This window comes from Pituophis catenifer, unplaced genomic scaffold (genome assembly GCF_029215685.1).
Source record: "Pituophis catenifer annectens isolate HBS135680 unplaced genomic scaffold, rPitCat1.0.hap2 SCAF_3, whole genome shotgun sequence".
Taxonomy (NCBI): Eukaryota; Metazoa; Chordata; class Lepidosauria; order Squamata; family Colubridae; genus Pituophis; species Pituophis catenifer.
The window spans coordinates 68,146,786-68,164,586 of record NW_027256883.1 but is presented as its reverse complement, the minus strand read 5'-3'; the positions used below and the strand labels follow the sequence as shown (position 1 = coordinate 68,164,586).

Genomic DNA, 17,801 nt, shown 5'->3' with positions numbered 1-17,801 from the left:
CACACTTGTAAAACCTTATTCTTTTACTGTAAAGAATATGCCTACTTGGTACTTAGATCCTCAGTGGCACATTAACCTAACTGATTTCTGGTGGAGGTGGAATTAAATTAGGTAGACTTTTGATTCATCTGATTCATCAAGTTGACAATCGTAAGACAATATACAGAACAAAAATGCATGTATTTATTGGTATCTGATGTCTTGCTTATGGTATTTTTTAAAAATACTCATTTCAAGAGGTAATAACTTCAGTGTCTGGAATGCACTTTTATTGGATTATACTTTCACATGTTGCAGAAATGGCAATGGTGGTAGAAACAGCTTCAGTATGCAACATTACAAATTTTAACACTGAGTTAGTAATCCTTGAAACTAAACTTTATATTTTTTTCTAGTGATGTAACTGTTTCACCCAGAAATCTAAATTGTCCTGTAGATAACATCAACTACAAGATTGCTATTTCACCTGCATCTCAAACCCATTTTTAATTTATAAATAATGCACAATACTGCTTAGTGCAACCTGATTCTATGTGAATGTATGTAATTGTGTATTGTAGCTAAGAGACTAAGTGGGGCCTTAGAAGAGTTGTGGAATAAATAGAGGGAATGCTACCTTATGTTCAGCTCCTGGAAGAAAGTGTACAAATCAAATCCTAAATAGCACGGGGCCAGGTTATCTACCAAATTACCTTTTCCTAAGGACAAATATCCATCCTACCATGTCAGATAGAGTGAGCATGCTCCTAGTCCCTTTCCCTAAATTATGCCTTATGTGAGTTAGGAAGCGTGCCCTTTCTGTGACAATGCTAGTTATCTGTTCTTTGCAACACAGATTTGTAAAAACCAAATTATGCCATCAAAACCAAAATCTGGACCTCAGAAAAAGATTCTTTGATCCTGATGAAGTCTACAAAGCTGGAAGTCTACAAATTGTAAAACAACGTAACTGAATTAGTATAGAAATTGGGAAACAAAACTAACTCTTCCCATGTGTGCTCATCTGACAAAATTGCTCCTCCCAAAAAGAAATGCAATACTCTGGGAGGTGGCACCCCAGGGTAAAAGCAAAAGATTTCTAGATCATTCTTGTATTCTCCAGTGCCAAGAGTTCATGAGTGCACATAAAACCTGAACGAGAGTAGTGTACCTGGGAGTATATTAAGCAGAAACCATTATTATAGAAAACAATGCTGTCTATGGTATGAATCAAGCTCTGAATAAATGGGGCAAAAATGAAACTTCTGGGTTTTAATGAGATGTTACATTTGGAGAAAATGAAAAGTACAAGGAACGTTGGAATGTACAGATGGCAAATTTACAGGAAAATGTTTTCCATCGATTTACAGAAGTTTAACTGATGTAGACAGTCTAAAGGTATGGTAGGTCGTGAAGCACAAACCATGGTTCTATATACACAGAATAGGTGAAACAGAAGAAATGTATGCTGGGAATGGCTGTGCTAAAGTCCTGATTTTAACCTATGTGGTATGAACTAAAGTGAGAAATTTATGCAAGGCAGTCCTAAAGTATCAATAAATTGAGGCAGTTATGTAAATAGTGGTGGCCCAAAATATCTCCAGACTAATCACTGACTGATCAAATTATGAAAACCTTTGACTGAAATTCTTTTTTTAAAAAATGAATGTTGACTATATATTCAATAAAGCAATGATACAGTGCATGTTGTTTATCTAGAATTTCGGTACTAATTTATAGTACTTTGATGAATCTCAGATCATATTATAGATCACAGTACTACACAATTGTGGCTAGTTGTAAAAGGTTCTCAATTGTGGTATTGTTGTTAAATATGTAATATTATCTTCAGAACACATTTAGATATTAGATCATCCCTCCAAACTATTGCAGTACTATTTATACAAATTACACTAGTAAATTTATTATTTATTCAATTTATATACATGTGCTCAATGTGATAATATTGGAGGAAATCAGTAGAACATGGGTACTCTTTGATAAAGATATCACTTTCTGAATTTCAGTCATTGCAGGCACCCAGATTTTGACTGAAACAAGATTTGAGAGTCCCAAAGATGCTTTTTCGAAAAAGTAACTGGATTTTTTTCTGTTTTAAAAAAAGTTTCATCCATAGACAAGATTCCGGAGTGTATTTACAGGGCAACTAGGGCCATTCTATCATTCCCTCTCCTGCTTTCCATGGTTTTTGTGCCAGTCTCCCTGTTCCACCATCTTTCCTCCCTTTCTACCTTCCTCACTGTGCCTACTATGGATTCCATGTATGGATTCACATCGTAGAATCTCATCAATTGGCTTTGTCCATCCCTGCTACCTTCCCAGCTTCCTTGTTCTATGATTGCTCTGTTGGAATCAACTTGGCGGGCTCATCATGAATGGTCCAGATTAGAGAATACACAAACGCAGGTGCTTCTCGGGATGATGGAGCAGCGAACAAAAGCCTGCCATCTCTTATTAGTTATCAAAATACAGCGTCATCAGAAGGCGTTATTATGGCTACACATCTCATATTACATACAAGAGATAGAAAAACATCCATATTTTCTCCAATATAAGTTTCACATTCTTACCAATTACAGTAAATCACGTGATTTCTAGGAAAGCGATACTTAAGGTGTAAAAACAAAACTTAACTCTGGCTATTTGGTGTCAGTTACTACCAGGCGAGAGGCCCATCTCCTCGTCTCCCCGCTATCAGAGATTACCTCAGCCCTCAAGAATGTAGCAGAAAGAGATATCTCTGGCTTTGCAAATACAGTCTATGTTATGAACAAAGAGAGAACAAAATAGGGCTCTTTAGAGAGTATCCAGCTGAACCCGCATTCCCACATTGCTCCCATACTTATTCTCCTGACTTGGGCTATCCCCATGATTTAAAGTAACCAACTTGGTCCAAGTTAAAATCTTTCTGGGATGTGTTAGCAGGCTCAGGTTGAGCAACGAGCTCATGATATTCAGCAGTAGGAATAAGGCCCATCCAGCACACTTACCAAGCTGGAGAAGAAGGCGGAACTGGAACAAAACTGGTTGTTGCCTAATTTAGGTAACACTTCTATGTTTATGTCTGCATGCTTTATCATCAAGGAATCCCATCAACGTTGGCTTTTATTCCACACAAAACAACCCAATTTCATTTCCAGGCACGTATTAAAAACACATAACCATCTATGCACAGACCAGGCGTTCTACACAAAGAACCTTCGCGGAAGGAATCATTTGCCCATCTTTAGTTTCTCTTAACCAGTAGAAAAATAGTTGAGAGCTAGAGAACTTCATACCCCCCTAGGAAATACCTTGCTAACTCCTAACACCGCAATCAAAAGCATTTAGATTAACGATCCCTCCGTTTTTATCTACCAGGTAGGTAAACCACTAGAATAATAAAGATCTTCAAAAGTGTATTGGAAGGATAGTTTCAAAGAGCACCGACCGATTATGCCTTCAGAGTTAGGGCTTCTATTCCTAAGAGTGACAGCACAAGAGAACCTCACTAGGCTGGCGATGAAACAAAAAGAAACAAAAATGACTTTTAGTTTCAGAATATCAAGCGCCAAGCTCTCCTACAAGAACGTATCGCGAGATTGCGTCACCGGCGCCTAGCGCTTCATTGGTAATCGCAGAAGTCAGGTCGATAACTCTGTTTCTGCGCAGCCCCTCTCAAAAACTACATTTCCCACTAGAGCTTGGCGTTCAACGCGGGATGATGCACCAGAGGAGTCGCTGCTTGGTGACGAAAATCGGTGCCGATGCGTGCCCTCTGGTTGGTCGGGAGAGAAGGAAGGAGGGGGAAACCTCGAACAAGCTAGACGGTGACGGGAAAGGGTGGAGGGGGGGGGTGGAAAGGGAGGAGAAAGTGGGGCGGTAGGGACGGATTCGGCGCGCGCGCGCGCCAGCCAAATCTAAAGGGAGGCATCCTGTGAGGGCGCGAGGCCGGCTGCGTGGTGTGAGGCATCGCCATAGAGACAGTGACAGCACAGAACAGGATTGGGGGCGAGAGGAAGAGGAGGAGGAGGAGGAGGAGGAGGGAGGGGGGAGAGTGTGAGAGGGGAGCCCGCGCGGCGGGTGGGGGTGGGGGTGGGGGTGGGGGCAGGCCGGGCCAGGCCGGGCCTTGCCTGTGTTTGCGCCGCGCGCCGAGGGAGGGTGGGTGGGTGGGAGACTCGGAACAAGTACCAACATGGATTCAGGGGAGAGCGGAGTCGGCGGGGGCGGCGGAAAGATCCGGACGCGACGGTATCATCTGGCAGCGGCCTCCTCGAAGCCTTATCCAAGAAACAAGCAGGTGAGAAGGCCGCCGCGGGAGAATGGAATCCGTGGGGACGGCGGGAAGGGAGGGAGGGAGGAAGGGGGGGGCGAAAGGAGGAGGGAAGAGGAAGCCACCGTCGGCCCCCGGAACTGCCGGGGAAGCTCACTCACGCGCTTTCCCCCGCCCCGGGTGGGGGTGGGAGTCGGCCTGAAAGGGAGCCAGGCCACGTTCTGGCTGGACGGGCTACGAGCGCCGGGAGTCGAATGAGCCGGGGGGGGGGGGGTCTTCTCTCTCTCTCTTTTTTTCTTTCTTTCTTCCTGCCCCCTCAGTGAGAGGACGGGGAGAAAAAGGCCCCGAGCGAAGGAGCGTGCGTGCGTGCGTGCGTGTGTGAGAGAGAAAGATCGTGAGGGAAACAATTAGAATGGTTAATAATTCCACGTACTGCTGTGGAACGTTAAAAGCCGGGGAATGGAGAAGCCTGCGGGAAAAGGGATTCCCCTCAGGGGTGATGGGATAGCACGAAGGAGGAGAGAGAGAGAGAGAGAGAGAGAGAGAGAGAGAGAGAACAGGCCTCCTCGCGATCACTTTTTCCCGCTTTTCTGCGGATTTGACCCGCTTTTAAGAAGGCGGTCGAGGCTGGCATCATTTTTCCCCTTGGCACTTTTTTCTTTTTTTCTTTTTTCTTTTACCCCCTTTTTGTTTGTTTGTGCAAAAGCCTTTCCTGCACGTGGTATAGGGCAAAAAAAAAACAAAAAAACCCCAACCCGTGTGCGTTATTATAGTACACACTGATCGCCGGAATTGGTTTGATTTTATTGGTAGGTGGGGTGGGTTTTTTGTTGTTTTAAAAAATATAAATCCGATTAAGGTAGTTCTATCAAAAGAAGACGCAGCCTAGTAATTGTAATCTGCGAAGTAGGTTTTGGTTTTCAGATTTAATGAAAGCAAACCGATTTTGTGCCGTTTTTAAAAGATGGGGGGGGCAGAAACCACTAAATGGGCTTTGCATATCCAAAAACAAATTAAATTCAAATGAATATCTTGTAAAGTTTATAGAGTTCTGGGTTATATTTATTGTGTTAAAATATATGGACAACATGACTTTTTTTATTCATTGTGTTGATAAATGAATAATGCTGATTTGTAAACTAGAGCTATTTATTGTGTGTGGGTAGTCTAAATTGAAACATTTAACCTGATTTAACAAAAATAATTTAGTTGTCCATTTGAATTTAATTGGCAGGCCTGGTCTATCCAATTTCTACTTTGTTTTTTTAAAAATGTGACTGACAGGAGTTATGAGTAAATTAAATAATTATGTAAAAGATTAAAAACTATATACTATGAAGAATTTGGTAAGAGTCTTTTTCCTGGATTCCAATTACATAATTACTAGAGGAACATATCTCTTCCTTTGCAATTATTTTCTTTATTACCATTATTTAATGTATTTAATCATCAGGAACTGACTACTGTGTTACTTTTTTATATATATCTTGTCAATGCACACATGCTGTTTATTATAATTGGAAGTACCAGAGCTCAACAGTACGACTCATGCTTGCATACAAAGTCCTAGATTCAGTTTTCTGATGTTTCTAAGTAGGCCTGGAAAAAAATCTCACCTAAAGCCTTGGAGCGCTAATAACGACCTGTCAGAAGTGCTGGACTAGATTGACCAGTTGTTGGCTTGATTTGATATGAGACAGCTTTCTGTCTCATATCCTGTCATCATTACAATCTCTGAAATCTTTATACAACAATTAACAGTTTATGCCTGTTTCATTATTATGCAGTTTTCTTAATTGATCTGTTTTAGACTAATATTTGGTTTGAAGTCTGTAGGATTTTTTCCCTATGAATTTAACTATGAACTGTAATTCAAATGTTACCTTTATTATTATTTAGATGTTACTTTTATTGGGAAGAAAACAAATTCATGAATACATGTAGTCCTCAACTTACATCAGTTCAATTTAGTGACTGTTCAAAGTTACGACGACACTGAAAAAAGTGACTTATGACAGTTTTTCACACAACCATTGCACATCCCTCATGTTCAATTCAAACACTTGGCAACTGATTCATATTTATGAGGGTTGGAGTGTCCTGGGATTATGTGATCACCTTTTGTGACCTGATAAGCAGAATAAATGTGGAAGCTAGATTCACTTAACACCTTGTTACTAATTTATCAACTGCAGTGATTCACTTAACTGCAACAAGAAAGGTTGTAAAATGGGACAAAACTCACTTAGCAAATATCTCACTTAGGAACAGAAAATTTGGACTCTATTGTGGTCATAAGTCGAGGACTACCTGTACATTTTTGCAAATTTCCAGAGGAAAAAGTCCCAGTAAAAACTCAAAATTATTTCTTATTTATTTCATAGAATTATAACCTGATTTTAAGAATAATTCATTTTGAAATGCATAGCATATTTTTGAAATACATAGGCAATAATCATGTTATAAGAAATATTTCTTACATGTTAATTATTAAATATAGTTAGCAGGAAAAAAATACTATGTAGAGTCTGCCACAAAGGTTACAGATACTGGTTTCCTCCTATGAGGTTTAATTTAGGTCTCTTGAAGATAGTGGAACACATTAGTCAGTTCCAATGGACCCAAAGTCAAATTAAATATGCACATACAATTTTATAGAGTTTGATGGATTTGCATCTACTTCATGGGAAGTTTAGATTGCTTTTGATATAGATCCAATGTATTTATTTAAAGCTAGTTGGTTTTAACTTACTGAGAGTGATATTTATTTCCTACATGTATATGTAACATTTCCTATAAGTATATGTAACATATTTACTAAAAATGGTCAGCATTCAACTGAGAGAACCTAGGTGAAGAGAGGCCACTAGTATGTTTTTTTTAAATTTTTTGATTTATATGCCGCCCTTCTCCGGAGACTCAGGGCGGCTTACAATGCGTTAAGCAATAGCCTTCATACTTTTGTATATTTATACAAAGTCAGCTTATTGCCCCCACAATCCGGGTCCTCATTTTACCTACCTTAGAAAGGATGGAAGGCTGAGTCAACCTTGAGCCTGGTGAGATTTGAATTTGCAATAATTGCAGGCAGCTGATGTTAATAACAGTGCTTTAGTCTGCTGCGCCACCAGGGCTCTTAATGTTCCTTACACACCTTAAAATGGTTTTTTTGGATTTCACTCCAGGATATAAAAATCATGCTATCAAGTAACTACAAGATAGTAGCGTGCCAACCTTATTATAGGCAGTAGACTCTTCCTTATTATCCATGAGTAGCTGACCAAGTCTCTAATAGGAAGGGAGATGTGTCAAGTACTCTGATCTGTGGTGGTTGGCATATTATCTGAAATTAGTAAAAGATCTTCCTGTTCATGGGGATCCCTCAGGTATCTAGTGATACTTCATAATTGACTATCAGAACATCTCTAAACTACATATTTATCCTTTTGGTAGGAATTTCAATCACATTTAAAACAAAAACTCTTATCCTGGAATAACCTGCACACAGGATCTCATTCTCAGATTCAATCTCAGTTTATTGTGTGCCCAGCTCATTATTTCATCCAGAGACTTAGTTCAGGGGCTGCATCACTTTTGCTATTACTTTGAAGAAGGATAGCTGAGTGTCATCAATAGATTCATTTCATCTATTGCCCTAAAATTCTTGATAACTCCCTCCAGTTAATTTTTATAGATGTTAGATAGCATTGGGTATAAAATAGTGCCTTGTGGTAGCCCCAGTAAGCCTCTATAGTGCAAAGGTTTAACCCATTGAGAGACCTTTCTTGGAAATAGAAGTCAAGTATATTGTAGCAGGGTACCAGCAACTAATAAATTATCCAGGATTGTTAAAATTTGTGCAAAGTAAAAACACAAAAAAATAATTACCACGTTTCCCCGAAAATAAGACCCTATCTTATATTTTTTTGAACCCTGAAATAAGTGCTTGGCCTTATTGCCATGTGCTCAAAAGGGGATGTTTTGGGAAAAACGGGGTATATTAATAAAGGCAAAGGAGCATAAAGGTAACGGAACTAGGCAATAATAATTAAAACACTCATATGTTACTTGGAAGGACTTGAATCACATTAGCCAAAAACCTGGGCAAAGAGGTAGATCTTTAAGACCTTCTGAAACACCAGCAGGATATTTTGGATACTCAAAATCCAAATCTCAGAGGGAACTTCATTCCAGAGGACAAGTGCAGTGACAGAGAAGGTGTACTTCTGATAGCATTGTTTAGAGAGGAACACAGAGCACATCAACTTTACTATATCAAATGGCCAGATGGATATTATGGTGATAGGTGGTTCCTCAAGTTATCAGGCTCTATATCACATAGACGCTTATAGAAAATAACCTGGAAGCAAGCTTGCACTCATGCAGCTTAGGAAGTAGGAGTGTTACACAAGCAATCCAAGGCATGCCACTGCTTGCATTGCTGCATTCTGGGGGGTTTACAAGGGCGCTCCTACTTAAAGCATGTTGCAATACAGGTAATCCTTGACTTACAACCATTTGTTTAGTAACTCTTCAAAGTTACAACAGCACTGAAAAAAGTGACTTAAGACTAGTTTTCACACTTGTAACCATTAAAGCATCCCCATAGTCATGTGATCAAAATTTGGGTGCTTAGCAACTGGCATGCATCCCTGACAATTGCACTTCCTAAGGTCATGTGATCACCATTTGTAACCTGGCTCTGCCACAATTCATCTACAAGCACAACCAAAACCATCTGTTCTAAATTTATTTATTTATTTATATTTATTTATAAATCCTGTCCTAGAAGATAAACTGCTTTCCTCCAGATAATCTGCAAAGAATGATGGTATCAGATGTACCTCATGAATCAATAGGGCCACATTGCTTCTGTCTTTCTCCCACAAAAGATCATCTGTAAGGGTTCTATGGCTGATTCTGGCCATCAACCAAGCCTAAAGCCAGACTATAAAAGATTGAGATAGTGGATGTTTTTTTAAAAATCTACAACTGTACAAACAACATCATCTCAAGCATTTTACCCCAAAAGTGGTGATTCGTTTCTGGGCAGTAATTTATATAATCATCTGGGTTAAGGGAGTGTTTCTTAGGAGTGGGTTGGCCATTGTCTCTTTCCCATAAGAACCTTATTTAGGCTATATTTGCACTGATCAGTAAAATACTTATTTCAAAAGGTTTTTCAATTTAATATTTTTTATTAGAGATGGTTTTGGGCAGCATATGCATGTGATTGCTTAGTTCCTAAAATTAATGCATCTAAAGCAGGGGTCTGCAACCTTAAACACTCAAAAGAGCCATTTGGACCCATTTCCCACAGAAAAGAAAACACCAGGAGCCACAAAACCCTTCCCATGCCTGACTATTTCTTGAGCGGCCACAAAACTAGCATATGAAGTTGAATTAAATGTTCTGTTTTCTTCTGAAACTTTTCTTTTCTTGGATTTATCCATGGTTGGCCTATCGGGGGTTGAAAAGCTCGATAAATAGCGTGTCGGCTGGTGTCGTACACTGGCGGTTGTGATGCATATTTTGAATGACAGGGAGCCGCAGAAGAGGGGTGAAAGAGCCACATGCGGCTCCAGAGCCACAGGTTGCTGACCCCTGATCTAAAGCATAAACAGGAATAAAATATCTTGAGGACCATCTTCTGAATATGCTTAAATTGAATTCATTCTGTCAATATCTGAGAAGCCATTAATGGGGACATAGACGAGAACCTGTAACTCCCTGCCTGTGGAGGCCCACTTTCTCTTTTAATATTTAATATCTTGTGAAGGTCACTTTCATTTTAATTTTTATTAGCTGCTAAATATATATTAACTGTTAACTTAAATAAATTTTGAATTAACAAAAATATACTGTTTAAACAAAAACATGTTCATTTGCTACTAAAAGAGATACTAGCTGGGATACAAGCAGGCTTCCCTTGAGAGATAAGTCAAAGCCAGGTAAACAAGTATCCCACCCATATGAAGTCAGGGAAAGAAATATAGAAATATTCTGATGTTTTTAAAAGTTTCATTTAGAGCAGAGGGTTACTTAAATGAAGATGTGTGTCTTTTTTCAGTGAACAAAAATGGCTTTGTGTCATGAAACAGTTTTTTATGTGTGTGTGGGGGGGGCAATATTGTTTAAAATCTTTAGCATATAACATTCCTCAGTATTAATAGCCCATACTAGAATTAATAAATAGAAATGGGAAATATGGTAGGATGAACTAAACAAATTCATAAACTCAGTAGTCTACTAAGAAATGCAGCATTCATTTTTCACAATCTGACTATAATGGCCAGCAAAATATTTCAACATGTTTCTGTTCTAAATCACAAACTTATTCTTGATCATGTATTATGTCTTTTTCAAATATAGGCAGATTGCCATGGTTCCAAGATATTGAGGAGGGCTGTGGGAAATAAGTTTTGAAATTATGCTGACTAAATGGAATCCCCAAAAGGAATCTTAACTCCTATCACAAACTTGAACCCAAAAGAGTTCCAAAGTCTTTTTGTTTAGCATATTAAAAGCAGAAGCAAAAATTCACCCTCCCCATACTATTACAGAGAGGAAGAAAGACGATCCATAAAAATATCATTGAGTTTGAAGTTATCTCGCTATGGGAAATACCATTATTCTTCCCAATTCTTAAGAATGAGAGGAAACAATATGTATCTAACAGTGTAGTCGCTTAGGCACTGGACTAGGAATAGGGAGACACATTTAGTGAACCATGAAAGTTACCTGGTGCATTTATACCAGTCATGCTACCACATAGAGTTGGGAGATAAAATAAGAAAAAGGAATGCTATATATGGTAACTTAAGTTCCCGAAAGAAGGGTCAAATATAAATATAATAAATAATTATGATGAGGAATTGTTCTGTACATTAAGAGTATTTCTGTGTTCGCTGTTGAAACATCTTTATAGGTATGGCAGAATTTGAAACATTGTTTGGATAAAAAATGTAACAGACTGCTAAAGATGTTTAGGAAATAATTTTGGATTTGCTGCCTCAGGTTTCTTGGCACTACTACAAATAGCTGTTAACTAAAGGAACTTTTGTAGTTTAGTCGTCTGAACTATGTAATAAAGCTTCCAATTTACAACTGTGTTTTCTTTATTTTCAATAGGGAATTATGACTATTGTGAAGGAATCTATAAAAAACATTGTTCCAACTTGGCTTCAAAGATACTTTACACAAAATGAAGAGACATCTCCAAATGAGCAAAGAAATCTGGAGGGGGATATAAACTACCATCCTGCCTTTGCAGATGATATCACTGAAAATGCTCTTGAGATAGATGGTCGAATCACTCCTGAGCCAACCAGAATTACTTTAGGAGGTGGGTTTGTTTATTTTATTAATCAATTAATAAGGGTAATCAATAACATTGCAAATTTTCTCCAAACATCATGAATTATGATAAAGATTTTGCTAAATTTTCAGGCTCATATTATGGAATGCTTTTTTATATAATTGCTAGCATTTTTATACTCTTAAATGCCTTCCAAGATGATCAGATTAAATTCAATGGCAGATCTCATTTAATTTAATTTAATAATCATTACCATAAACTACTTTTTATGACCAACATTTTATTAAGCAACAGAAGAAGATAGTAAGACTAGGTCCTTTCTTGACTTGTACATTTTTGTATTCATTATTTAATCAGAATAATTATTTGGTAGATTTAAATGTCCAATTCATTCTATGCCAAGAAGTAAACAAAGAAATTTGGCCTATATGTTAGTTGACTTGAGTTTTAAATAGAAATGTACTCCTATATCAATACTTGCCAATAGTATCATTAATTGCCATTATCAGAAGTCTGCACACACAATGTCCTCTAATCCAGTGGTGGGTTGCCCCCGGTTCTATAGAACTGGTAGTAAAACCGTTGGGAGGCTCCGCCCACCGACCCCAACATCATCAAAACACTTCTGCGCATGCGCAGAAGAGTGAGCACACGGGCGTGGCCCCGCTGCGAACTGGTAGTAAAGGTAAGTAGAACCCACCCCTGCTCTAATCGTAAAAAATAGCTTACTGTAAAATTGAAGTTGATAGGTAACAGAAGAAATTAGCTCATCCTCCTTTTACACAAAAAGGTATATCTGTAGTCCAAACTAAATTGGAAAATTTATTTCTCATTATTCTACTCTTCCAGTTAAATAAATGGTTTGAATGTAAATTTTAAAAGCAACAACAATTGTTGAGTTTATCATTTCCTATTTCAACTATTTTTCACTTAATCAGTTGTCGGAACTGATAGTCCTTTGCTTCAACGTGAAGCATAATGGACCTTCCTATTTCCACTATATCTTTGGATGTTTCAATATACCTTAAGATTACTGGAAAGAGAAAATAGTACAAGGAGTCCTCAAAACAGCAACTAGAACCAGAATTTTTGTTGTTAAGCGATGTGTTTGTAAAACATAACCATGCCACTTAGCAATGGCAATCCCTGCGTCCAGCTTCCCACAGCCAAAATGAGGTTAGCTCCATTCCTCTCAGCATTCTGCAAGTCCCTCAAAACCTAGATGTTATCTGGTCTTGTGAAACCTGGGAGATTTTTCTGTGGTTAATATCCCTTCCTGTTTTGTGTGCCTTTTTTATAGTTATTTTTTAATTATGACTGATTGTATGTATGTGTTTGTCTTGTCTGTGTGTCTATTATAATGATATACTGTAGGATACCCTGAGTCACTTACTTTCATGTGAGATGGGCGTCTATATAAATATGATAAATAAATTTTAAAAATGTTATATAATTTGTATTGCAATGCTTGTAAGCTGCTTTAAATGCTTATATAAGAGAAAAGGCAGGTATAGAATTACTCATAAATAATATTTTTAAAAATCTAATCACTCAATAACTCAATTGAATGTACAACCTACTGGGCATTTAGAATAGCTTATATTGTGTATTAGTCTTTTAAAATTATTTAAATTCTATGCTGCAGGGCAGTGTTGAAAAAGAATCTTTTTATTTGTTCTTTATATACAATAGTTTTGTTATAATAGTATAATTCTTGGCAGAAATATAATAGCTATTCTCATAAAATTTCCTTTTCTCAATTTTTGGAGCCAGAGAGGAATGGAAAAATTGAAGTATAGTATGAAGTAGGCAATGTTTATTATTTAGTATCCTTTATAAATAATTTAAAATTTTCTTGGGTTTTCCTTTTTTCCCCTCTACATCACCTTTACAGAAGATTGGCTACTGATATGAAATTGTCCTTAATCTTTTTCTACACATGCTTGCTACTTCAGATAGTTATGTGATTTTCTTTCTTTCTCTTTAGAGCCATCAACAAGTAGATCCAGCTTAAATTTCACAGATATTTTAACACGCCCCTCTCTTCATCGGAGTCATGTTAATTGCAACATTTTGGATTCCCCATCATCATTCTCTCAACCATCCACATCAACTGCATTTCCAATTAATAATTCTCGACTTTCACTTGGAAAAGAAATGAAAGATTCTACCTCGCAGCATGAAGACGATAACATCTCAACTACAAGTGGCTTCTCTTCAAGGGCATCTGATAAAGGTAACTAATTTGACCGTAATTTTTAAACTAACACTAAAAAATTATCTGGGACCTATAGTGTTTTGTGTGTGTATATATATAAATGTGTGTTTTTTCTTTTGTTCTTTGTTTTACTTAATTAAAAATGGGAAAACAGCATATGCACCTCAGGAAAACTCTTTTTACTCATGTCTAGCAACCATCCTAGCTTACCTTTTTCTACCTTCAAAATAAAGTGCTGAGATTCAGTCAAGCACTGTTTTTATTTTTTAATAATATCTCTGGTTCCAGAAGCATTTTTGAAAATGAAAATAGTGCTAGAGGATTTATTTTTACAATGTGCCAGACCCTCATGTTTTTTAATGTAATAATTATAATCTAAAATAAAAAAAGAATCAAGAGGGCAAGGTTAAAGTTTTCTCTATACTATATTTGTTTTAAAATGCATTTTATAATAAGATATTGATGCAGTTATATGTATATTTTTAGACATAACAGTTTCAAAAAATGCTTCAGTGCCACCTTTGTGGTCTGCAGAGAGTGAAAGACCTGTTTCCCTTCCTCAACATTTAGCAAATAGTTCTAAAAAACCTGGATTCAATCTGTCTGCCTTTGGAGCACTCTCTCCTGTAAGTACTGCATAATAGCTGCTTTAGCCCTATTACTTGTGTTTCCAGCTTCCTAATTAAATATCTTTCTGTATTTCCAGTCACTTGGTAATGCATCATTTCTTAAGGCAAGTCAGCTAGGGAATTCTCCATTTTATCCTGGCAAAACTACATATGGTGGTGCAGCTGCAACAACAAGGCAGTCCAAACTACGAATTACTCCATATCAGGTAAATAAATGCTGATGATTTCAGGAAGTCATAAGGGTTAGGAAATAATTTCTATGTTTTGTGTACCAGTTCAACATATTATTGTCTTAACATGTATTTAAGGAATGTAATATTTCCAATGACAGTTCAGCATTGGGAGCATGAGATATATTAGTTTTGGATTGTTTTGGTCATGATTTGGTATTAATTGCATAAACTTCAGGCTCATGTATTCCCATCATTTCCCTCTCTTCTGGGCAAGATTCAAAGATTTTAATGTCAGTAAAAGTTTTCCAACTTCATTGTTTTCCTACCAATGCTAAACATGTTTCAGTTTAAACCTAGTAAAAACAAAAGTGAAAGCTACAAATTATGGTTTGTTACAATAGCATCTCATAGTGATACTTATTCTACTATACTTCTCAACAATCTTACTGAAAGTGTTATTCTAGAATCTGCAAAAGGTTATGGAATATGATCCCATGTCTCCTCCCCTCCTCCGTGAGTCAGCTAAAAGGAAAGTGCTACAGTGGTTGTTGCCTTTTTCTTCCTAAAATATCATGTTACCACATGGTGGCAAAGGAAGAATTGTGTGAAGTGGAAGGTTACTACTGTAATTGCCTATTTTGATGCTTCTCTTTTCAATGCCAGATCCTTCCCTCCCTCCCTCTCATCATTCCATCACTCCATAGGTCTTGATATTATTTCATTATGCCAAGATGCTAGAGGTTTCTCTTGTCTTATGTTATATCATACTGAACATAATGATTTTTCTCAAACTTGTAGAAATGTTCAAACTTGTAGAAATTCAGGAGACAGTCTGACCATTACTGTGTCTGCTATAATAGGAAAATTAAAAATAAGGATTATGATGTTGATTGTGTTGATTTTTCAGACACCAATAAGACGACAAATGAAAGCCAAGCAAGTGAGTGCACAATCCTATGGAGTGACAAGTTCCACTGCAAGGCGCATATTGCAGTCTCTGGAGAAGTTATCAAGTCCATTAGCAGTAAATACTCTCTTTTAAAAGTTATTTTCAGTACCTAACCCAATACTATCTATGTATTATCATTGCATTTGATAAATGTGTCTATACCTGCAATTTAACAGTGTCATGCTTATTCAACAGGATGCTAAAAGAATCCCCTCTTCAGTTTCTACTTCATTGTCCTCTGTAAGTTAATTTTCAAACTTTTGAAATTTCCTGACAAACTTAGTTTCAAAACCCAAGACTTAATTTTTGTGTTTTATGTTTCAGCCTTTGGAAAACAGTATGCTGAATGTTAGCAATTTCCATTCATCAAGGAAAAGAGTGAGTTAATTTACAAAACCTTACCATTATTTTTAAGCTGTGCAGAATTTATTTAATTCTTTGATGTGGAACTGTTATGTGAAATCTGACAGAGGACTTATAGGGCTCCAGTAGAAATTAGGAAGGAGAAGAATGTTTTGATTTGGCATGGAAACTCCAGGGAACACTGATGTTTTCCATGTGTATCTTTGGACTATACTGATCCAGCCATTCAAATAATGCTCGAGCTGTTTTCTGAAAATATAAAACTCTTTTCATTCCAAACCACACTCCAACACCATGAATCAGTGACTGTTCTGGAAAATTGGAACAGTCGGATCAATATGGTCCAGAGAGGGAAAAGCCCCTCAGAAAACTCTAGCATTCTCACAAATACTCTATTCCTCAAACAACATTAGACTGTCTTCTGTTCATGTTCGAAATTTAGATTTTAGATTAACATACGTGATATAGTAAATTTCATCTTATACTTTGTAATTTTCCAATTTCTTCGCTGCATTGGCCATGTATAAACAAATACAATTTTATTTTCAGTTCTGGGTTGTAGACTTTTGCGTTGAAACGTTAATTCCTTGCTAACTGACAACTGAAAGAGATGTCAGATAGATAACTGATGCTGTTTTCCTTTTGGCACATGTCAGATAGATGCAGCCACCTGTCATTAAGTGGAAAAAGAAGGAATTGTCTATTCATAGTATAATAAATTGTTGGCAGTAATAATTGTTGGCCAGAACCAGTATGTTAATGGTTTGTTGCCAAAGCAAATGTGCTGTCTACTGTCCATAATTTCTTGTGTAAAATGAAATTGATATAATTTATTAATAAAATTGGCTGAAATGGCTAGCTCAGATGGCTAAATAACTATGCATCATATTTAAATTTAATCAATATTTTATATTAATCTAGCACATTGTTTTAGGGTGTAAATCTTATTAAGTTTAATTGGGTTTTCTAAGTATTAAAATGTTTAGGTTTAGCGCACTAATCTATTTCTTTGAGTACATTTCTAACGTCTGAATTAAATATGCAAATGAATTAAAGATAATTTTAGATTTTGAAAACGAAGTATTTTATCATTTTATATACTCCTTATTTCTGAGTCTTGAGGTGGTTGATAATAGACATAAGGATTTTTTTAAGTATTTCAAAATTATTTTAAATATATACAAATTGCAGCAAAAGCTTTCACATGTGTAGTCAGGGCCGGATTTTCCTATAGGCTAACTAGGCTTCAGCATAGGGCCTCAAGATCAAGAGGGGCCTACACAGTGGTGGGATTCTGGGGGCGGGGGTGCGGGGGAGCCAGCAATTTAACAAAGGGTTCGGTGTTTTTTTTTTGTAATTTTATTGGCCCACGGAGCTTCAGCATAGGTTAATTGGCCTCCTGGCTCTCAGCTGATTTGTCTCGGCTGTTTTGCTCAGGGCTCTTCTGCTTCCTTGCAAAGAAACAAAACTGAAACTGCTTTGCTGTTGCTGCAAGGTTGGAAAATTAGGCAGGCAGAATTCTTTTCTTTTTCCTCACCAAAAAAGGTACGTGCAAACAATGGGAAATTTAGGGAAAAAGAGGAGAGTTCAGGATTTTAAAACACAAAAGAAAAAAAGCTCTATTTAACTAGGGAATTGTAATAATTGAGATACTATTAATTGTATATTGTGTTGAAAGCAGAAATGGTTAAGTTGTGGTTTGGAGGAATATATGGGGGAAATTATTTGGTTTATTATTATTGGTAAATATAATTAATTGATTTGTAAGAAATTGGATTGCATGGAAATAATTGGAATATTCATGTTCATATTGATTAATATACAAAAAAGGTAGTTAAATAACTAATTGATTTATATTAAAATGTTGAATTTATATTAAACAACTAATATTACATAATT

The 17,801-nt window shown here is 36.9% G+C and overlaps 1 protein-coding gene across 3 annotated transcripts in view; it reads left to right on the top strand.

The window, feature by feature from the left end:
- The first annotated feature begins 4,169 nt into the window (after positions 1-4,169).
- NUP153 (nucleoporin 153) overlaps positions 4,170-17,801 on the top strand; it is a 38,774-nt gene continuing 25,142 nt past the window's right edge. For all 3 annotated transcript variants that reach the window (XM_070940694.1, XM_070940693.1, XM_070940692.1), the window contains exons 1-8: positions 4,170-4,279; positions 11,384-11,597; positions 13,558-13,806; positions 14,275-14,414; positions 14,495-14,623; positions 15,498-15,614; positions 15,735-15,779; positions 15,864-15,917. In XM_070940694.1, coding sequence (XP_070796795.1) covers positions 4,175-4,279; positions 11,384-11,597; positions 13,558-13,806; positions 14,275-14,414; positions 14,495-14,623; positions 15,498-15,614; positions 15,735-15,779; positions 15,864-15,917 — 1,053 coding nt within the window. In that variant the 5' untranslated portion in view covers positions 4,170-4,174. The remainder of the gene's footprint in view (positions 4,280-11,383; positions 11,598-13,557; positions 13,807-14,274; positions 14,415-14,494; positions 14,624-15,497; positions 15,615-15,734; positions 15,780-15,863; positions 15,918-17,801) is intronic.